This window comes from Plectropomus leopardus, chromosome 13 (genome assembly GCF_008729295.1).
Source record: "Plectropomus leopardus isolate mb chromosome 13, YSFRI_Pleo_2.0, whole genome shotgun sequence".
NCBI lineage: Eukaryota > Metazoa > Chordata > Actinopteri > Perciformes > Serranidae > Plectropomus > Plectropomus leopardus.
The window spans coordinates 14,076,334-14,099,436 of record NC_056475.1 but is presented as its reverse complement, the minus strand read 5'-3'; the positions used below and the strand labels follow the sequence as shown (position 1 = coordinate 14,099,436).

Sequence of the window (23,103 nt, the reverse complement as noted above, 5' to 3'; positions counted from 1 at the left end):
AAAGGATCATGGATCACGTCACCCGTCATATTGTGGCCCATGCAGCTCCACGTCCAACAGCACTCCTGCTCTGAGATGTGATAAACACCTTTTACTTGGTCCAGTAAACCCAAACAGGCTGCAACAACATCATTCACAAAGCTACATTACATCTACTGTATATACAATGCCACCTAGAGCTAATCAATGGTACTGCATGATAAGACATGGCTAATATGGGGTCTAGTGTTGTGTTATGCTGACTATGGAGAAAGCAGGCTACTGAAAAGGGGGGTGACATTGAAAGCTGAACAGGGTGAAAGAAGCGTAGCATCATTCTGAGAAAAGCGGTATCCATTTTCCTTTGAGATCATTGGTTTATTGTTTTTTTTATGATAGTATACAGTTTTACAGGTGTATTTCTACTACCAAAGCACTGAGTGAACAGGTTTTCTCTGTATTTGTTGTGTATTCTATACCGAGAAGAAGTGAGGCTAAAGGCTAGTCGTGTGAATTGTGCTTTGGTGGCATCTTTTTAGTAGCAATTCAATCCAAATTCCCCAGGAAAAGGGATACAGTTCTCATCCGAGCAGGGTAGCATTGTGACAGGTAAGGCATGAGGATTCAGTGTTTTGCTCTTTTAACTTTTAACTAATCTTGGTCCTCTGCATCTGCTCCTCCCTCCCCCTTACCCTCCCTCCCTCCCACCCACCCTTTATCCTGCACTCTGGCTGCTGTCGTTTTCTCAATGCGTCCCCTTGTGGTTCTGCTGTTTAACTGAGGGATGTGATGTTGGAACGGCCGCCAGGGGGCACTACGATACGCCGGCCAGCAGGCCTGATGGGGATGTCATCTGGGGTGGGGGGACCTAGAAAGAGAGAAAAGGGGAGAGATGTAGAGTTGCATGGAAAAAAGTAAAGAGCATGTACGGTAGTCAGGAGGAAGAGCAGGAGCGAAAAGGAAGAAGAAGGCTAAATTATAAACCGGGGCAAAGAGAATTAAAGAGCCATTTAAAAGACTGTTTATTCTACTCATGCTGCTCTGAGGAATTAATGCAAAGAAAAAGTGTAAAAATGTCTGTCTAATTTAACAGTATAATTTAAGACTAAAGTAAATGCTGCAAATCAGATTTGCACATTGACAAGAAATAGAGAAAACAGTTGGATTTCCATGCACACATTTCCTTATATATAAAGCTAGCCTGTAATTAACTATTAATATACCCCATTGCATACTAATTGGTAAATGATGCACTGCAGACCACTTAATGTGTGAGCTCTCAACAGAAAAGTTTCATTGCAAGTTAAGTGCAAATTCAATGACAGTGTGAGGAGCACAAACCTCCAAATTTGGATAGTTTTAACATGAGTTATTGTTTACTTTAAAGAGATCTTTGTCCACAAAATCACCATTTGTACCACAATCCTTAAAATGTTGTTTTTCTAGCATGTGAACACAAACTCTTTCAAACTTTCACATAACTTGTGCAGAGTAATCTCAGGCTCATTTATCCAGTTCTATGCTCAGTGCTTCCCAAACATGCATATTCACTGAAACATTACAATTCAAAACTGAACTAAAAGTGAAACTTACCTATGCTTTCTTCAAAGGCAGATTTCAATATGAAGATTTTTAGCAAAAAAAAAAAAAAGGAAGAAAGAACTGAGCATACCACCAGATAAAGGAGATTTGGATTATACTGCACTGGTTGTGTGAAAGTTTGTAAGCAGATGTTTTGCTATAGTTTTGCTGGTGTTAAATGCGGTCCCAATTCACCTGATAAATCATTATGTTTGCGACTTTACCTTGAGGCATGCAGGAAAAACAAACATTTCTCCAGGAATTAAGGATAACACAGCATGACTAATTGACTTAAAAATGGTCATTTTTGGGGGGTGAAGTATGCCTTTGCATTATTCCCGCTCTTAAAACTAGAATTTGTCCCATTTGTCAATCTTTTTAGGCTTACTCTACACAAAATAACTTTTTATGCCGTCATTGCACACAAATAATTGTTGTCACTCACATTATTACTTTCCAGGCACTAGAGATTTTTCAAGACACATTATTATTGTCTATGATGAATGGTATGTGTCGCTGAGATGACAGGGGAATGCAAATTTCATCAGACCATCTCCTGTATGAGTGCGGCTGAAACATTAACAAAAGAAGCTACAGTTTGACAGAAAGTGCAGCATTTCCAAAGGATGAGCCAGTGTGTCTGCTGCAACAAATTATGAGCCGGTATATAAATGGAAAGTAGGATGATGTCAGACTGTGATACACTGTATCCAAGCAAACAATTCTCCCCATCTAATCCCAGAGAAGTAAATCAACTCTGCAGGTGGTGGGCCAGGAAGAACTAAAATAGACTGACTCATTCTGAGAGTACGCACACATACTGTACGCACACAAAACACACATATCTATTACAAAGCCTGGGAAACCAGGAGCTGTTTTACTCCCCTCTAAATTCATGTACTCAAATGTGAAAATTCTTTCCAGCGGAGGTCACCATCTTTTTTTATCGATGAGGTATCGCATATGCTTGTAAAGACAGATTACTTAATACAGCCAAAGGCCAAACACCATTCTGTTGACTTTTAAAATGAGTTCTCCACCGCAAAAATTAATACATGCACTCACAAAGACAGCCGATAGCATGCAGCGTACTGCCGTGTTCAGTCCAGGTTAAAAGGGGCTGCTCTCATTGCTTTACATGGACACAATTAGCCTGTCAGTGCACAGGACAGAATGACTAACCACAGTAATAGCTATGGTTGCTCTCTTTGATTATAAAACAGTGGAAAGACTGACTATCTGGTGCGCAGTTTTACCACTTGTACAAAGTTTCACTGTTTGGTAGCCTGACAAAAACAATTTATCAGATTTCTCACATCTAAACTAATCCAGTGCTGACCTTACATATGGGCACAATCAGCCTGTCACTCAGCAGCTCTGCATAATGGAACAGATGTTGAATGTGAGTACGTCGTGTTGTGATCTCTCACATTAGATAGGCTTGCTTAAGAGACCATGTCCAGATGCCTCGACTGAAATCTTGTACGCTATACGTTTTCGGCCTTGAGCCAAAATTCATATCCAGTGTGACTTACAGAAGTGTAACTGTGAAAAACACTTAATTTATGAATATAGCTTGACATTACATAAAGGCTGTAGCTAGAGGTCACAGTGTCCTAAAGAGCAATAGAAAAGTATTCTATTGGAGTGGCATGAGATACTGTAAGAGAAGGCTTCAGTGGGGAAAAGAGATTTAAACAAATTTTGGGCATAAAAAAAGAAAAAATATATAAATTCAAACAACTGTGGGCCAACAAATTCAGGCTCCCATTCATGGTCTATGAAGGAGTTTCAAACACAAGTTTGAGACTTACTACTCTGGTGTCTGGCTTTGAGAGAGATGGTTGCTCATGTTAATTAGTACTGATTTCATTAATACTTTCCTAAGCCATGGAAATATCATACTAAAATTCTTCATTTAAGTGGTGTTCCTCTTCTGAGTTAGGACGATTAAACTAATAAAATGTTGAGTAGTTAAAACAGCATATTTCATGTGAATGCAGCATAATAGACAACATCACTGGAAAAGCACTGAGCTTCTGTTTGAATACTCATTCATCTAAAAAGGTTAGGTCAAAAGTACAGTTTGCATGGTTTTCATTTGGGGTAATTTTGACTCCATGTTACACTAAAGCAAAAACTGCTAACTGACTGTTTACATAAATATAACTTAGTTCTGTCTGCACTGTGACTCAATAAAACTCAAAGGAGCTAATGCCAGCGACTTAATGACACATATTAACAGACAAATTGCCATATAAACAGGGTATAAACCCTTTCATAAAGGAGCGTGATGTACTGCAGACAGATGCATGCCATACTGTGCACATCATACAGTATGAAACAGGATAATGAGAGATTATTAGGTTACTCTACAGGCTTGAGGCTTATTGCAAAGAGCTGTGAATGCAACATTCAGAGCAACGACATGCTAAAAATCACATGACTGTTGTCCTTCACAGCGTGAAGTGGTAGCTGAGTTAAGATAAAAGAGGGGTGCGACGGTGGATTGACAGTTGCACATGCACAATTCTTTGATGTTTCTGCATGCTGTATAAATCAATACAGACCATAAACGGATGAAAGGAGGGACTGGGTGATAGCGGGGTGGGGGTTGAATAAAGAAGCTGGGCTCACCGCATGGTGCAGGGTTACCTGCTAGACTAAATCCAGACTGGTGCAGGTTTCTGACAGGCTGTTTGGTGGGAGAGGTACGTGCCGAGGCTGAGGGGGTGCCACCACGGGACATGGAGAATTCAGACACGGGGCCGTCGTACATTCCCCTGGGGACTGCCCTCAGGACCGCCAGCTACAGGACAAACAATAAGAGCAGAGACCGAGGTGGTGAGGAGAGAAATAAAGAAGCAGGGACAGAGAGACATTGTGGTGTTCAGTATCACAAAAGATTTAATGTAACCAAGTCCACACCTGTTTTGCATTATATGGTTGTTTGTGTCTGAATTATATATGCATTTTTCAGAGCCTTTTTTTTCTTGTGGGAACCAATTCCAGATTTACGCACACAAACATAGACATACAAACACAAGAAAGCAAACCCTTTTACAGAGTAGACCAGAAAAAGAACAACATACAGTATTAATATGCTTTCAGAGCAAGTCGAAACTTTATGCTAAGATAGAACAAGCCATTGTCGGTCTGTCCGTCTTTCAGTGGCGTGACTCAGAGAAATCTTGGAAGCTCAAGCAAGAGTTAAAAAGAGACATCTGTGAATGAAGAAAGCATAACAGTGACTGCTACCAAGATAAACAGCGCACTGTTACTACAGCTCCATGTTCTCATCACCAGCCAGCTGCAAATTAGGAAATTGTTGAACAATGAGAATTTTTGGCCCACAAGATAAGGCAAGAGGGCAGACGGCAGGGTCTGTTTTGAGTTTAAAGTGTTATAAATCAAACGGTAAAATGGAGTTAACTCTTAATGCTTTGGAGAAGATAGGAATGTAATTGTTATTCATTTTTTTCTGGTGAGATACAAGACAGCGAGACTCGATCAGTGATACTTAACTTGCAGCCCCCGCAATACGGTGCAGGGTGGCCCCTCAATGATTTTTTAATTCACAATGAAAATAAACTGATTTACACTGGGATATTTTTTTTTATTTTTAATGTAAATGAGGTGCTAGAGTGTTTAATCTTTTGAAACCTGAGCAAATTGACTTGTTGGCTTGATTTTTTTAAAACCTGGAAATAAGGTAGTTAGCAACTTAACAAAAAAAATAGGCCAAACTTTGCAGGAAATTAGTAAAATGTTACACAAAAATTAGCTGAAAACTAGCAAAACAGAGAACCGAGAAAAAAGTACAAAACAAGGAAATGGCCTGGGAAAAAAGTGCTAAAAAAGTAAATACAATAAATAGTATGATAAAATAGTATATATATTCCCACTAACATAATTTCACATATACAATTATGATAATTATTAATATAGTTTTCTGGAAATTTTCCCTATTTGTTTTGTTTTTTTGTTTTTTTTTAGAAATTTCTTTCGTTCTCTTTTAAAGATCATTTTCTATATGTACTTTTATTCAAATGTGTCTCTCAGGTAATTCATCCATCATTGGGCACACTTCACGCTAAAAGTGTTATTTCTCTTCTCACATTATAACATTTCTGTTACAGCAAAGTCTTTCCAGACCCTCTGAATACCTTATTAGCTATTAGGATCAGATCAGTCTTGTGAAACCAAAGTAAATTGGAAATTTGGGACTTGTAACTGTAGACTTTGGTAACCCTTATACTGTGTGTGGTAGGTCTCTCTGGAAAGTAAAATCCAAACTCACATTTATCCTTTTTAAACCCACGATGACAACAAAGACTCGACCACCCTCACTGCATGGACATTTTGCACTGCAGTGTAAAAGCGCAGCCAGCGCCCTGTGGCTGAACCTTGGAGGCTGATGTCAGACTTGCTGTATCTCCCCCACATCCCACTTCACTGCCTCCATCCTCCCCACCATCTTTCCTCTCCACCATTGTAACTTCTTTTTCAACCCATACATGCCTCTTCACCTACAATCTTGACTCCTTCCTTCCACTTTCCCTGATTTTTCCAAACCTTTTCTCACTGCACTGTGTGAGCCTCATGGTAAGAGCAATAAACATTCTTTGTCTAGATTGTAAGGGTAGCTTCACAAGCTACACTACAGAGTTTGCCTTTCACAAAGGACATACTGTTACATACCATTTAAATATATGACATCTGCCTGAACAAAATGATTGCAGTGTAAAGTACAAATAGCGGGCTGAACAGAAGTAAAACCTGTATTTACCTGCTTCCTGGCTTTAATGCGCTTGTAGGCAAAGTCAGGGAAGGGAGAGCAGGGAATGAAGCGACCCACGCCGGAGGTGACATGCAGGTTCCCGTCTTCCAGAACAATCTTCCCCTGGCAGATCACCACCTGTGGGGCTCCACGCAGCTCCATGCCCTCAAAGACATTGTACTCAGCAGCCTAAAACAAACATATACCATTATAAGATACTTGAAGCAAAAGCTATGAAACAGAAAAGAAACCATTGTGGGTCCATAAATATATCAATCACATAGCAGTACTATTAAATTCTATAAAATATATACAGAGCATCTAAATACAGTACAGTTACAGATGCACGTAAATTTGATAATGTAAATGAAAATCATGTAAAAACAACAAAAGCAGATAGAACTACAGTAACAATAATGTTAATGATCTACACAGTCAGCACAGTTTCACGGTGGACACCCAACATTAGTGTCACAAATTAAGTTTCTGAACAAATGTCATCCCTTCTGTTCCAGAGATATGATGCTGAATAAAGGCTGATGGCTTAGTTGGTAGAGCAGGTGCCCCATGGACAGAGGTTGTGTCCTCGCCACCGCGAGTTCGAGTTCAACCTCAGCCCTTTGCTGCATGTCATCCCCGCTCTCTCTCCCCCTTTCATGCTATGTCTGTCCTATTAAATAAAGGCAATACAAGCCCTACAAAATATCTAAAAAAAATGCTTTCACAGAACATCATGATGACACAGTGACCTTTGACAGTTGTGTATAAAATTTCATCACGTTATTGTTTATCCTATTAAGTATTTGTGAGAATTTTTGTCATATTTAGTATATGAATTCTTGAGTAATGGCCAAAAAGCATGTTGTGTGAGGTCACCGTGACCTTGACCTTTTATTACGACTTAATTCCAATCAGTTTTTTGTTGAGTCTAAGTGGACGTTTGTGCCAAATATGAGGAAATTTCCTCACAGTGTTCTTCAGTGTTCTAACATACAAAATGCCTCAGGTCACAGCTATTGCCAGTGGGGAGGCATAAAACCACACATAACTTCAAGAATGAAAGAAATCACATTAAGTTAAGCCATCAAAAGAACATCATTTTAAACAAGCCTGACTTTTGAATTCATCTCATGACTCATAACAAAATCTTCAAGGGTGACTCACTGTTTAAAATTACCAGGACGAGGAACGAAGCTCCAAGAATAGATACGTATGTTTATTAAAGCAACACTGGATAAATACCTCCAATCTTAGTTAGAATCAACAGGGTGTTACCAATTTATTTCTCTTGAAGCTTTGGGATTATTTTGAAAATAAAATCAATTTTAATTTTATCAATATGATTTAATTTTAAGGAAAGAAAACAAAATAAAATGTGTTTTATCCTTGTAACCATCTCTTGAAGGACTGATGCAGGGAGGAACAGGAGGAGCTGTGGAAGGATGGATGAGGTAACAGGAAGTGGGAGCATAAACGCTTTTTCTCCTCTTCTCTCTCTTAATCCCACGCTCGCTTTCTCCCCTTCTTAATCATTCATCACCTTGTTTCTTACAGTTGTCTGTCTGGCATGTACAAACAGCTGCCATCATCCAGCTGGAGTTTAATGCCTCTGTAGTGCTTCTCACTCTCTACCTCATTCTCTCACTTTCTCTCTTTCCAGTTGTCCTTCTCCTTCATTCATGTATCCCTCTTTCTGTGTCTTTCTCTCACTTGCCCATTTTTGCTTGATTTATGTGATCCCAAGATTTTTTCTGCCTTGTGCACTATTCATCCTTGTCCAATTTCTCCTGTGCCAACTTTCTTTTCTCGACATGTTTGTGATCTGTGACCATCCCCTCCCCTCATTCCATTGTTGCTTATTTCCTCTGCACACGGCCCTGTTTTCTGCTGCCGTCCAAATTCAGGCCAGAACAGGACATAACTAAGACTTACTGCATGCCAAACATGATGTCATGACTGAGCCGAGTGTGTCTCAGAGTGTGTGAGTGTGTGTGTGTGTGTGTGTGTGTGTGTGTGTGTGTGTTGCTGCCTGTTCTTGTCTATGTGTCAGGATAACATCATAATGTGCATCTATGTATTTTTATGTTGACAACAGCCAATCCACATCAGATGTGGGATTACTGATGACAAACTAAGACACGGCACAATCAGTCACATTTATTTTACAGGGGACGGCATTCCCCAACACAGTGAGCTGGTAAACAGGGCTGCTCCTGTTTGGCCTGGTCTCACACTATCCATTAAGGTAGATTTACTGGAACTGGGAGCTGCCGTGCTCTGCTCTTCTGCTCTCTTCTGTTTTATCTGGAAGGACGACCGGCAGGAAATGAAAGGGTGACATCATTATGTAAGAACCCGCGGATCCTCAGTGGATGTACTCCACATTTGGAGAAGCCGTATTATTAGTCCAGTTCTCTCTGTCTCCTCCCATTCCTCCATCTGGAGACAGTGCAATGTTCTTTCTCTCCCAATAAACAGCTGCCATTAGGCCTTTAAGCAAGGCAAATTAAAAATCTAACCCACACGCATTGTTAGCAAATGTATTCTCCCTTCACCTGTGTATTTCTGTACAAGCAGGATTTGTACAAGGCTGGTAAAGCCTTAATTTCCTGAGTGGACACTTCCTCTGCTGCTGAGTGGCCTGTCTGGGATCTTCTGTGTGTGTCACGGTAGAAACATCATCATGTAAATGTATAAAATGTGTGTGAGTAAGAAAGAATGTGTGTGCGTGTGTCTTTGTGAGGCCCTTGTCTTAAATCCTCAACTAGAATTACCACCACTGCTATGGACAACTAAAAAACTGTCAAGTTGCACTCACAGTTTATATTCACGTCTGTGAAAACATGGATGTGCTTAAGAGATCAATGCGGACAGTCGCAAGGTGGGCACCCAAGATAAGGGTCACCATGTCACCATTTCAGTATCTGACCAAATATCCCCCCTTTTTGTAATTTTTGAGGGGTTTTTTAATGGCCAAAAAACATGTTTTGAGAGGTCTCAGTGGCCTTGAGCTTTGACTGACGACTGCCAAATTTTAATCATCGTTGAGTCAAAGTGGACATTTGTGCCAAATCTGAAGAAACTCACTACAAATGTTGTCGAGATAATGTTTACTAGAATGCAATGGATGCACGGTCACAGTAACCTTTGACCAGCAAAATGTAAACAGTTCATCACTGAGTCCAAGTGGACATTTGTGCCTAATTTGAAGAAATCCCCTCAGCACAGCCCTTGAGAAATTATGTTCATGGAAATTAGTGAAATGAGACAGAAAGATGAACATACTCGGACTGTAACAGTTCACAAAATTCACGGTTTGGTTCGGTATGGTACAGTGGTGTTTATTAAAACTAACATCATAAAGTATTATCTATTTTGACTTTGATCAGTGATGGAGCTGTTAATGAATGACCAATCATTTTAGCAGCATAAAAAACAGCTCTGTATAAAATAACAATGTCTAAATAATACATGTAGTATTATAGTTATAAACAAATACAAACAAAAGACACTTCTGTTTCTGAAATGCTAGAGATTTTTTTTCATGCATTGCATGCTAATGGACAGACAGACGGGCGGATGGGCAACACAAAATCATAATGCCTGTGGCCACGGCTGTTGCCGGTGTGTGCCCATAGAAATGATCTGCAATAGTATAATATAATTTCACATTTTGTTTAAAAAGTCTCACTACAGGAGGATTCATTTATACTCACTATGCTGTACTTTGTGAAAGAAAAGCAGCTCTAGCAGGCAACAGTCTGTGTGTTACTCATGTTGCTGCCAGGTCAACAGATTTTTCCAAATATAAATACATGAAAATTGGTTACTCTTCAAGCTGCGATTCATGGTCAGCATCTTAAACCACTCGGCCACCAGGGCACTCCAAATCATGAAATTGGAGTAAGAGAAAAGCAAAGTGGACTACAAGGCGGAGGATGGAGTAGATCGTGGTCACGCTACACAACTACTTCTGACTGAGATTGCATGCAATGTTTCCCATGACATCAAATGTCTTATGACCAGAGCTGTTTTCGACTTATGAGATGAGTTGTCAAGCGATGTGTACAGATGTTCCAAATCTCTGGGGTTTGACAAAGTATTTGAAATATTAGTTTTACTGTTACATAATGTACAGTGAATGACATTCTTCAAACCCATTATGGTTGTCCAATCAAGAAAATATTTCTACATGATCTGTTCAAGCGAATGTGATATATAGAGGAAGGAAATACCTCTTCATTACACTGCACATAGATTCCCTATTGATTAACTGTACAGGGGATTTTAGGAAATGTTTGCATTCCTGATAATGTTTGTCGTGTTTAGATAAACCCATGTATTTGAATAATCCTTATTTTTTCCTTCGGTCGTCGCTGAGGGTTTATGGAATTAGTGAGGCTCAACTTTACATTGAGAGCGGGTCATGTGGTGAGTGCAGCGCGAGTCTTATTAGTACTGAACATCCACTGAGACTTCATTTCCGTTCAGAGGAACTGAGAGCTCTCTGGAAGCTGTTCAAAAATGTGCTCTCTCTCCGTAACCCCCTCTCTCACTCTCTCTTTTTCTCTCTCTCTCTCTCTCTCTCTCTCTACACACACACACACACACACACACACACACACAGATGTAGACATCTCTTATCTCATCTTCTCCTTTACACTTTCACTAAAAATCAAACTCTCTTAACAGCATTTTTTAATTTTTCCTTTTTTTCCTCTTCTGTCTCTGTTTTCTTTTGCACTCTCGCTTTTATAGCCAATCACATGTCAGCACTTGAGAACATATGGATTGATGCCACCAGGGTTACTGTAACAATAACAGCATTTACATTACTCAAGAAAAAGTCCCCTCAGTGTTGGTGTACTCCCCTCTGCATTTATCCACTCTAGCCAAGTAAGACTGACTGAGAGGGTGGGAAACAACATTGTTCACTAGTTATATCCAGCTCAATTGAACAGTAGTTGTGAGCTGAATTTAACTGAAACTTGAACCAAATACAAAGTATGATGTTTTTTTTTACAGGTGCACGACGTACGTACCGAATTGTGTGTCTTGGCAGTGATGGTGCGGATGGAGTCTGTGTCCCAGATGACCAGATCGGCATCAGAGCCGACGGCGATCCGGCCCTTACGAGGGTACAGGTTCAGGATCTTAGCTGCATTGGTGCTGGTGACTGCCACAAACATGTTCTCATCCATCTTTCCTGTAGTCTGAGGGTGAATCAAGCACAAACAGGGAGTTTTAAGCATTTATCAAAAACTGAGTGGTTAATGGAAACAACATTGCCCCTGTTACCTTGTATGGAAATACAAGGTAACAGCTTCACCACAGATTCAACCTGGCACCAAAGATTAGTGTCTTCAATTCAGTTTCTGGCCAGATCTCTCACCTTGACCTTTTGGATATAAAATGTCAACACTTCAGCATTTGATACCGTTAGACATTTGTGTGAAATTCTTTCATAATTAGTCTATGAATTCTTGAGTTATGACCAAAAACATATTTTTCTGAGGTCACAGTGGCCTTTGACCACCAATATCTGATCAGTTCATCCTTAAGCCATGTCAATGTCTGTGCCAAATTTGAAGGCGTTCCTGTTCACAAGAATGGAATAGACATTCAAACCAAAAACATAATGCCTCTGGATGTGGCTATTACCGACCTAGAGGCATAAAAATAAACCCATCAACACCTCATAAGGCTTCATTTAGTCCATTTTTGGAGCAAACTTGGATTTTAAGTAACTGCTGTTAGGAAAAAAAGAGTCAGCGTAACTTTTTAAAAGCTCATCCACGTTTTACAGGCACACAGCACTCCACAGCTGTCTAAAGCTACCATGCTGTGTGTCTGTGAGCAGTACGCTGATGCATTGATAACGAGAGAGAAAGAAGGAGAAAATGAGGGCAGTGTGCTGTATCCAAGGGGAAGGGAAAGGACAGATCTAGAGATAGGGGAGAAAAGATAAAGCATGGCAGGGACAGTAACAGAAAGCTGGAGAACGGAGTGAGTTAGAGAGAGTGAGAGAAAGAGAAAGAAAGCAATGTAGGAAAAATAGTGAAAGACAGATAAAAAGAGGAAAACAAGTCTAGAATAAATATTTATGTGCATCTTTCATTATTTGTTTACTTTTTGTCCTTCTCTTTCTTCTAATGTTTAAAAATCAAAAAAGAAAAAGATTCCTCACCACAGCTTTATCCCAGATGAGGGCCATCCTCTCCTCCACTCCGTTAACACCTTCTGGGATCTGAGTGAAGTCGTCCTTGCCAATGGCCTTCTGGGCCACGCTGAAGGTACAGTGAGCACTGCCAGTCACACTCAGGTCTCCACTGTGGGACAAAGACACATGAAAATACAGGGTTAAGATTTTACCAGCACAGCACAACCAATGTAAACACGTTAAGTTCTGCAATCACGTTTAAAGATGTTTATTTACTTAAGTAGGAAAGGGGGAACCAAACGTAACAAAGACTGTGACTTCTTCATATATGCCTTGTGCCAAAGCAGAGTGTCTACTTAATGCGTTTTTAGACCTTTAAAGATATTTTTAACCAAATTTAAGACTGAATGTTGGAAAATTCACCTTTTTCTTATTCAATAACTGCAGGTCTCAAGACAAGTAGTATTTATGAGGTCCAGTACAGAGGTAGATTTTATATGGGAATATGGTAATTAGAATGAGTTATGTAATATTACATTTGCCAACAGGTAAGTAAAGGTACAAAGTAAAACGATTTGTAACATGAGATTTTTTGGGGGGGCAGCCTTCCCAGGCTAAGCAGACTGGCAGGATAAGATACAGCAAAGGGCCACAGGCTGATTTCAAACTCAGGCCACCGCAAAGCATTCAGCCTATATGGGACCCACAATCTACTAGGTGAACTAGAGGTCACCCCAAGAGCTTTAATGAAATTGAAAGATGGGTTTTTGCAATAGATACTTAAAAATTTACATTTAAAAGACCTGCAGACACCCTAAAAAGTTTATTCTTTGAGCACAAACTGTTATTGTTTCTTGCTTCCATATGATGCTCTAAAACTAGACAAAGCCTGGACGAATACATAAAAAGTCAAATATTCTTACTTCTTGCACATTGTGAATACTTATGGTACATGTCTCAAAAGCTACATTTCTATTGAAGGATCCTCAGTGTGCATAGTGCCTGTGTGTGGGAGCTTATTTGTGTGAAGTGTGTTGTGCAACGCAACTGCATATGGTAACCACTAGAGCTAATTAGCAATCTATCTAATTAAATGTTTAAATTTAGTTCACTGACGAGACAAGTGACTACACCCTTTAAATGTATCCTGCTTTGTTGTGATATCTATGCACACTATAATAATAGGTATTTATATATATATATTGTATTTATATATATATCTTCTCCTTCTTCTTTTCTTTGTATATTTTCTGATTTTTGGCCAGCAGTACCAGAAGCTATTGTCATGTAATGCAATATGTACTATGGACTATTGTTCATCTTGTTGTAAAGGTGTCATACAATCCCATAGGGGATAGGCCACTAGGTGGCATGACACTAAAATAAAATCATTCATCCATTCATCCATTAATTCATTCATTCATTCATTCATCCACAAGATATAATCTCATGTGAACTACCTAACAAAAATGTGTCACATCTCATCTCAGCCAAGAACAAAAGGATTAACGGGTCCACGGTCTAATCAGAGGGAGATGCTGTGACACGTACCTGGACAGCAGTGTGTTCAGATAGTCTGGAGTGGTGGGATCAGGGCTTAGAGGAGGTGATGTTACAAAAGAGGCCGCCTTGGCCCAATTCTTGCTCCAGTAATGTGTCCCATCAGTCCCGAGGCTGGCCGTGATTGGCTCCCCAAACACAACATTTCCTAGGAAAGAAATAATGATAAAAATCTGCTGAAGTATCAAATGTAAAACATATTAAAGTGATTTTTGCCATTTTTTTTTAAATTACGAGGTACATCAAATTAATTTGACAGCAGTTTAATCTCACTGAGTGCTTTGGTAATTCATCCGAGTGTTTGCAGCAGAGTGGCCATGCCTAATCTCTTCAACAACCAAACATCATCCTTGGCAATGTGTAAGTTTCACTTTGGCTCAGATGTAATTGAGCTTTTTCTTCCACGCATGATGAGTTAGGGATTCTGCTCTTGTCTTTCTCCGTGGTCTTTTACATACACACCCCACTGTTTGATGTCCTTGCTGGTTAAATCGAACAGTTTGGGAACAGCTAAAACAAAGGTGTCAAGCCTATAAAGGCCTCTAAAGGGTGTAGCTTCATGAGTGCAAGGCTTTCTGAGGTCAGCCTGTTAGAACCTCATGTGGCCTTTCACCAAAGACATCCAAACACACATTCCTCTTTTCTCCCCTTTCCCGTTTTCCTGTTCCATTCTCAAAAATTGTATATTTCACAATCCATCACAGCCAGGCGGCCCCTCAGTTCACCTCCGCTCTTTCCTGTGGCTGTGAGGAATGGCCTGTGTGACAGCTGAACCGCAGAAAAGAGCTGAATGACAAAGCTGAAAATTCCACTGAGAATAGCATCTTTCTTCATTATGTCAAGCAGAGGCAAAGTCTGTGTACATCAAGCAGCTTCAGGACAGACAGTAAAATCATCTTATAAGGACATAGGTGCAGCGATGCTAGTGTCTGCATTCCAAACGTCTCCGAAATCAGACAGAAAGATGGCAACCAAAGAGCAGAGGTCAAATACAAGGAAATATTCGGAGCTAAAAAATGAGCAGCAAGGTAGTATTTTTTTAAATGTATATTTCATGTTCTTTTCATAAAATATAACTCTTTTTTTGTACTGATTTGAGCACTAAGATAAAAAAAGAAATCTACATTAGAAATACATTTAAATTTTGCAAAGTATATTATAAGATGAAATCATCACTTTCTGTGTCATTTGGTGTTCTTATTCATCAAATTTCCAAAATGTGGTACAGTCTGCTGTTATTGATGCTGTTATTCATGTGATAAATGAGAAGTTTCCTTTTCTAGAGTATACAACACACCATCCTGTATCTTGTCTTTCTTTTTTTCCAGTTTTTTAATGAACCTAGTTCATTGAGTTTTAAAGTCCAGTGTAGGATTTAGTCGTATATATTGGCAGAAATGGAATATGATATAATAGGTATGTTTTCTTTAGTTTATAATCACTTCAAAATAAGAATCGTTGTGTTTTCTTTGTCTTTAAATGAGCTGTTTATATCTACATTGGAAGTGAATCCTCAAGATGTTGCACTGCCATGTTTCTACAGTAGCCCAGCATGGGCAAACCACACTCTAGATGGGGTCTTTTGTATTTTTGTGTTTTTGCATTGGCTACCATAGTTAGCAGCCCCTTCGTAACAAGAGTGCCAGAAAAACACTTATTTTTAACACGTAACTTATTTATTTGCATATTAACTAGTTTAAATCACTGGTTTCACTTGCTATGGAGAGGAAAATACCTCTGTGTGTAAAATCTGGCTCTTGGTAAAACCTCCTGAACAATGAATACAGATGAAATTCAAACCAGAAGTTTAAGATGATTGCAAACTGCAATCCTCACAGCTAGATGCCACTAAATCCCCACCAAATCATAAACACTGTTCCTTGAAAACAGTCTCTGTACCTTTTTTCCGGGCCTGTGAGATGATGTCAGCAGCACTCTTGCTCATGACCCGGGTCACATACAGAGGACAGTTGGTTTGGCTGGCGATGGTGATGGCACGAAACACCGCCTCCGCCTCCAGCTATAGAAAGAACAGAACATTGCGGTTGATTTGGAAATGTTTTTCCCATTAGGATTCTCTCATATAAACTTAAAATATATTAACCACAGAAAACTATGTATTTTTGGAACCATATTATTTTAATATTTCATTTTTGACCAAAATGACAAGTGGAAGCTTATAATTTTAACATCATAAACTAGGGAGTAGGGATTCATTCAGTTACATAGACTTAAGTTAGCTGTGAGTTGAGCTAAAATGAACTTTAATGAGGTCAGACTAGTCGACATGCCCAATTAACTGTTTTCAAAACTGGAAGACATTGAAATGTTTACAATACAGTCCATAATATGCAATAGAAGCAAGGATCTCTATAAACATTTTGGAGGCCCATGCTCAGAGCACTTGGCATTTTACAATTATAATTGAATTCAGAAAATGTGTATTTGTGAAAGTAAAGCATAAACAAAAAACACATTTCATACAAAATGTTAAAAAGTTGCCGGCAGAGGGTCAAGCATGCCTTAAGACGTGCTGACTGTCTCCTACATGTGTTTTATGGTTTGCAAGGTGACGCAAACACTTCAGCTGCTTATTGTGTTCTAGTCCACAAACTCAACCTGGGTCCAATAACCAATAAATTAAAACCAAACAGGACACCAGACACTGATAAAACCCTAATCCAGCAAGGACTCAGCTCAATTAAATTATGTTAGCAAGCTTTTATTTCTAAAGACTCCACTTAAACGCATGACACTATGAGACTGGTGGGACAACTTCACCCCACTGCACCACAGAGTGGAAAATCCCAGTCAAACTAAAGGCAGACAAGTTTGCTGAGTCGAGAGCGTGGCTTTCATTTCGCTGTTTGTTAAGAGAACATTAGCGGCAACAATTGGGGGAACCAGAGAGTTTTCACCCAACGCCTCTAATGTGTCTGGAACCACATGTGTGTAACAAGAACAATGTGTGTGTGAAGATCAGTCCAAGAACGTCATTGTGAATTTTGTGAGTGTGTGGATGATCATTGGAAAAACATAAAAAGCACTGAAACATGTTAAACACATAATATCTGAATAAAAAGTACGACTATGATTTTAAAAAAAATGCATGACAGTCTTCAAAATGTTCATGATTGCATGTTAAAATCATTTATGTAGGCCTAATGAGTGTGCAGCTACAGAGTGTGTGTTATACCTCTTCAGGCCTGCTCAGCACGTGTCCCTCCGGTCCAGTGATGCCCATCTGCAGCATTCGGGCCTGCTCCTGTTGGACAAATAAAAAGTAGGCTGCTTAGCTCATATATGTATAAGCTAAGATGTATGTATACTGTATGCAGACTACTCTGAGTTCAGTTTTTTGAGTGCTCAGGCTGATGTAAAGGTTTGGCCACAGTCCAAAATGATATTCCGTTCCTGCTTCTCCGTGTGGAGGATATGAGCGGCAGTTTTTCATGTGGGTCAGGCCACACACAGAGGACTGTGGGAATCCACAGGCTGTTGAGGGTCTCTGTATACATGTAGACCTACCTCCCAAAAACTCTGGTTGCTCTTTTGTGCTCTAAGTGCAAACGTGACTGCTGCACCACTTTGGATCACCATGGATGCTTTATGATGACATGCTTCCCCAAAAAAGGGCTTCTTTTTAAGTGTTAAATGAAAATTATTGTATTTTTCAACCTGGGTTTTACTCTCAGAATTTGACCAGTTTTCACTTTGCGTCAAACTAACTTTGTAGTGATGCAGGAAAAGTCTCACCAGATAACTTGTAACTCAAGAAACTGGTGTTCCTGCAGCCAGGCAGACTTGGAAAATCTACCCCACTAGTGTCTACAGATGAGAGTGATCCCAGCTGTGTTACTACAAAAAGCAAATTTGCAGCTTTGATCAACATCACTATGCTGGAGATTGTTTCACCTCCCCAAAATCAACTACAAGAGACTTGCTGGACCAAACAGTCTGTTCTCTATATGGTAAACAACAGCAAACTCAACCTTTACACAACATGTACGGGTAATTTCAGGACATTTTTGTATTAGCTATTTTGGCCTCTGTTGAAATGAATTATGTAACTTGTGAAATGGTTAGTAATAAATGTTTAATTACTTTAGGCTAGCAAGTTTTCTTGCAAGTTGATGCCTTTGCAGAAAGCTACCATTCCTAATCGGTGCAGTTAATTTCTGTTCACATTTAGGGTCAGATTTAGCATGTTAGCATGATCACTGTAAGATAGGTGACAATAATTAAAATGAGACCCTGGTTCAAAATTACCTGAATTTTCCTTTTGTTACCAAAATCTCAATGAAAAAAAACATCTTTAAAAACTGTTGTATGCATACACAAATTCACTCATAAGATGTAAACTAACTGAATTTTGCATTTTGTATTTGTGGAGGGAAATTAAAGCTAAAGTCAGAGTTTTCTTTATGTGAACACCTAGTGGTCATAAGAGGAACTGAAGCTTTTGATATTTTGGCAATGGTTTCAGCACACATCTATGGTGGTGGTTGCTTGATTACAACATGCCCTTTGTGCTGAGCACTTAACAACATCTGTTACACACAGGTCAAAGGGCCACGGCGCACCAAAATGATGGTCGCCTGTTGGCAAATGTCAGACCGTTGGTGAGCATCTGTCACCCTACGTTTTGCTTTGTGTTTTGCAGTGCTACTTCTTGTCAACCATTGTTGGCTGTTCTTTTTTTGTGGCCGATTCAGCACTTTGAGTTGGCGACAGGGCTGTCAGGGACAGCGGATCCTGTTGGTGAGTGAAATCAGTAAGATTTGCTTTTTAACCTTTGAGCTCTTCAACAGAAACTGTTCATCATTGTGTGTGTTGTTACTAGCACATGGTAAATATCCTTTGTTCTTTAAACTTCTGGTTGTGTTGATAATGTGCTAACTGGCTAACTACTTGAATCTATTCCGTCAGTTTTCCAGTTTCCCTTTCTGAATGATGAATGCAGACAAGTGCCGCCTACTGGTTTGGAGTTAGTTTGTCTCACGCAGGTCCAGAACGTAAGTGCTAGTTGGCAGTTTGCTATAATCTTTTTTCAAGTGTAACTTATTGGCTGAAACACAAATGACATGAGGTGACGCAACAGCCAGCCTTCATTGCCACTAGTTCTTTGACATCAGCTTGGTGTGTCTGCACCTTAAACAAGGCCTCTCTATCTGAGGAGCTCTAAAATAAAATCAGGGTATGACATAATCTAGGGCTTAAGACATTTTTGGTGTTAAAGATGATGGAAATCAGACTCTCTCAAAGTCCTGGTTTAACACTGGATGGGAGAGCAGGGATTTACGATGAATCAGGTCCAACACACACATATACACACCCAGTGACAGAGTCCAGGCATGGTCCGGGACTCTGACTAATACCAACCCTCTCAATCCACCAACTATTATGTCTCATTCACTTTCATTTTATCCACAGCACAGCCCTGTGTAAACTACACCCACACATTACTGTCCTACAGGAAACACACTCCCCCTTTCATCAGCGACAGTGTGTTTAGTCTGTAGGTAGTGGAGATGCAGAGCGATAAGGCCATGACTAGAAAAGTGAACTGAAGTGAACTAAAATGACATAAATCAAACTAAATCAAAACAGACCGCAGAGCTGGAAACAGGACAAGTAATTAAAGAGAAGGTTGTAAAGAATATGAGGCTGGGGAGAAATGGGAAGAGGAGCTGTATCTGTCACTTTATTTATCTTTACCTCAGCAATGATCTCGCCGTTCTCAGCGTGGACCTCAGCGATGCCTCCCCTCTCTGCCAGGAAGGTAAAGACATCATAGAGCTGGAGGAGAAAAACACAGAAACTGTGAGGAATTACAGCGGCCCTTTTTTTATGTTTTAAAATTCTGCCCGGCTGTTTACACAAGAGTCAGACACTCCCTTGTATCCCGGGGATCACCCTCCAGCCGCATTTTAAAAGAAGCCCACAATTTACATGATGTCCACCACAATATGCTGCAATTATTGTGTGTGGTCTCCAGAAATGGTTAAACTCATGTGGGATGACCTGCAGTTGCTGTTATGTTGCTGCACCACAGTTCCTTAGTGAGCAGCATGACATCAGTTTTTCAAGCTGGACTATTTCTATTGCCTCATGTGCTCCTCGGAGCGACCGAATTAGCTACGGCTGCAAGAGAAACACGAAGAGTCTTGCCTCACATCGTCTGGGCTTACATATTGTGTTTCTACATTTACCGGCCAAACTTAAAGTATGAACTCACACTATACATGGCAGGCTAAATGTTAAACAAGAGCAAGGTATTTCAAAGGAGAAAAAAATAAAGACTTTTTTAAAACTTCACACCAAGTTGGAAATCTTGTGTATGACAGTAAATGCAAACTAAAGGTCATAAATAACTTTTTTTTAAAGACTGTGTCATTGCTCTGAGCTAAGTCGTGGCCATTTTTTTTTTTTTTTTTTTTTTTGGGGTCATAACTAGTCAGCATTTAGGTAATTCGGCAGATTATACTGATTTTAAATTAATGTTATTAGAATACTTCAATAAGATAAATGATATGTAAATCACACACTGAGAAAAAAAACACCCCTTGTTTTAGTTTTCTGGTGCACATGTCCAACTACACATCAACACAAATACTGTATGTGCAGGTCACAATGAAGATGTCAAACGATATGTTCGTATTTTTGAAGTTATTGTACCTCACTGTTGCTCATCTGGTAGTAGTCCTTGTAAGCCATGTAGACCTGGAAGGAGTTCACACCTGAAATAAAGGAGTACAACACAAAGAAGAAAGCATGAGAAAAATGAGACTTAAATAAATACTTAACCCCCTGAAGGTGATTTGTATATTCAACCCGAGTAACAGAGAAGTCGGGAAGAAAACCTTTTTTTTTTCTTGAATGCCTCCGGTGAATGAAAAATCCCAAAACAAAGAAATTAGTGAATTGAAGTCATAGGGGGTGTTTTCAACAACAGCAAAAGTATATTAAAACATCCACATAACACAACTCATGCAGTTTAATCCAAGTCTCATTTATCCAGCTAAAATGTTACTATTTAAAAACACAGAAATGTTTTCAAACACAAAATACTAGGGTGCCTGCATTGTTTCTGTCAAAGTGTTTTCAACAGTAGGGTTTTAGCAAAAGTGCATGTGTTTGGGAAGTACTGAGCATAAGACTGGATAAATGAGACGTGTATCATAATGCATAAGTTGTGTGAAAGTTTGTAAATGGATGTTTTGATATAGTTTTGCTGTTGTTAAACTTGTCTCACTATCACTTCAATTCATGCAGGATTTTGTCTGTTTTTGGATTCTTCGTTCATGCGAGAAAAACAATGATGTATTCCTTTAACCCCCATCCTGAAACGGTCAAAGGTGGACACAAAAATGAACAAATAACTAAGATGTGGCCTGTCATGTTAAGATGTAAATTCAGTCTAATCTTGAAACATTATTTGCAGTTTGAGTTGTAGGTTATCACCCGTCCTTCTGAGACACTTCATTTTAACTACTGCAACTAGAGCACCAACTTTTGAACAAAAATAAAAAGATAAGCATTTTCGGGGGCACCCAGTGGCTCAGTTTGTAGAGTGGGCGTCCTATGTACAGGGGCTACATCCTTGCAGCAGTGGCCGTGGGTTTAATTCTAACCTTGACCCTTTGCTGCATGTCATCCCCTCTCTCTCTCTCTCCCCTTTTCAGGCTTAAGTTTTCCTATCTAATAAAGGCAAAAAGCCCCCAAAAATAATCTTTAAAGCATTTTTGTTGTTGTATTTAGCCGTCTAGCTGAATTTTCACTCATTCTCCGAGTCTAAGTGGCCACTTTAAAAACAACAGACGCTTCCTTGTGTAGATGTTATATTAAGGCTTTATAGCCTACCTTTCTCCTTGATGAGATTATCCACCTCCTGCTTTACGCTGTCATTCCAGTGGGTGATGTCCACATGGAGGGAGTAGTCGCAGCAGGCCTTCTCATCTGCCCACTGCCTCCACTGGTCGTAGGCCTCCATCAGGCTGCAGCCGGGATCTGGGATCACATGGTCCACTGGAGGAGGGAGCAGAGAGGACGGAGGGGAGGATGAAAAGATGAGAGGAAAAGTTTATAGAGAGAAAAGTCATTAGGAGAGGAAGAAGGTGATGGATGCAGAGTTGAGAGGTGGCAGGCGAAATGAAATGAACAGACAGATAAAGAGGAGACAGAGCGGGGTGAGGATAGTCACACATAAGGAGATGAAGACAAGGTGATGTCAGGATTTGTCTGCTGGTGTTTCTACTTTCTGCCTTTATTATTTATCTTGCATAATCAGCTGTCTGTCTGAGTTCATGCAGTGCTCAGCCAGTGGGGGCCGACGTTGTCAAATGTCACATTACATTTTGAACATCTTTGCCTGGGCGAGGGTGCCCTTGGTAAATTTGGGGACACTTCAACTGGGGCTATTTTCAGACTTTTTTTTTCTGGTTATGTAACCACAATCAATTTTTTTTTTTTTTTAGATTAGAGTCTGACACGAAAGGGCAGTGGATCTTTCCTGACAGGACCACCCACAATTTTGGTGACTGGAGTCTGTTACCAATAAGATTTAGTGGAAATTTAAGTTCAAACATATATTCATGATATAGAATTTAGATGTCCAAAAACTCTGGTCACCAGCTGATGCACCTGAGTGTGAGCTTAAGAGAACACCCAGCTGCACACACAATGACAGGGCTAACTGTTAGCTTCACACAGCTAACATTACCTACCTGGTATTCACATTTTTAACAAAGGAGTCAAGCTATTTAATTTTGCTGATCTGGCAGGAAGTCGCGTGGGTCCAAGATCAGACCCCCGACGCTAAAAGAGTCAAATTCAGATATTTTTGGCTCGTAATGTTTCGATTCCACTTGCTACGGGGTTATTTTGGTCTATTAAAGCCCTAAATGATAACGAAATAATGACTATACTCAAGCACATAAAATTACAAATACTGTAAAACACAGATAAGGTTACTAATGTAAATATATATATAAAAGCACATATTTGCCTTTGTGCATTCTTGTAAGGTGATTACTGAGGTTGT

General features: G+C 39.7%; 1 protein-coding gene across 2 annotated transcripts in view; it reads right to left on the bottom strand.

Annotated features, from left to right (window-relative positions):
• Positions 1–698: 698 nt before the first annotated feature.
• Positions 699–23,103, bottom strand: part of dpysl3 (dihydropyrimidinase like 3) — a 38,957-nt gene continuing 16,552 nt past the window's right edge. The window contains exons 4-14 of one of the 2 annotated variants that reach the window (XM_042498997.1): positions 21,924–22,088; positions 20,739–20,800; positions 19,779–19,859; positions 17,257–17,325; positions 15,960–16,080; positions 14,052–14,208; positions 12,528–12,669; positions 11,383–11,553; positions 6,350–6,529; positions 4,198–4,369; positions 699–847 (exon numbers count right to left, since the gene is read on the bottom strand). In XM_042498997.1, the coding sequence (XP_042354931.1) occupies positions 753–847; positions 4,198–4,369; positions 6,350–6,529; positions 11,383–11,553; positions 12,528–12,669; positions 14,052–14,208; positions 15,960–16,080; positions 17,257–17,325; positions 19,779–19,859; positions 20,739–20,800; positions 21,924–22,088 (1,415 nt within the window). In that variant the 3' untranslated portion in view covers positions 699–752. The remainder of the gene's footprint in view (positions 848–4,197; positions 4,370–6,349; positions 6,530–11,382; positions 11,554–12,527; positions 12,670–14,051; positions 14,209–15,959; positions 16,081–17,256; positions 17,326–19,778; positions 19,860–20,738; positions 20,801–21,923; positions 22,089–23,103) is intronic. The other variant, XM_042498998.1, reaches the window with a different exon arrangement.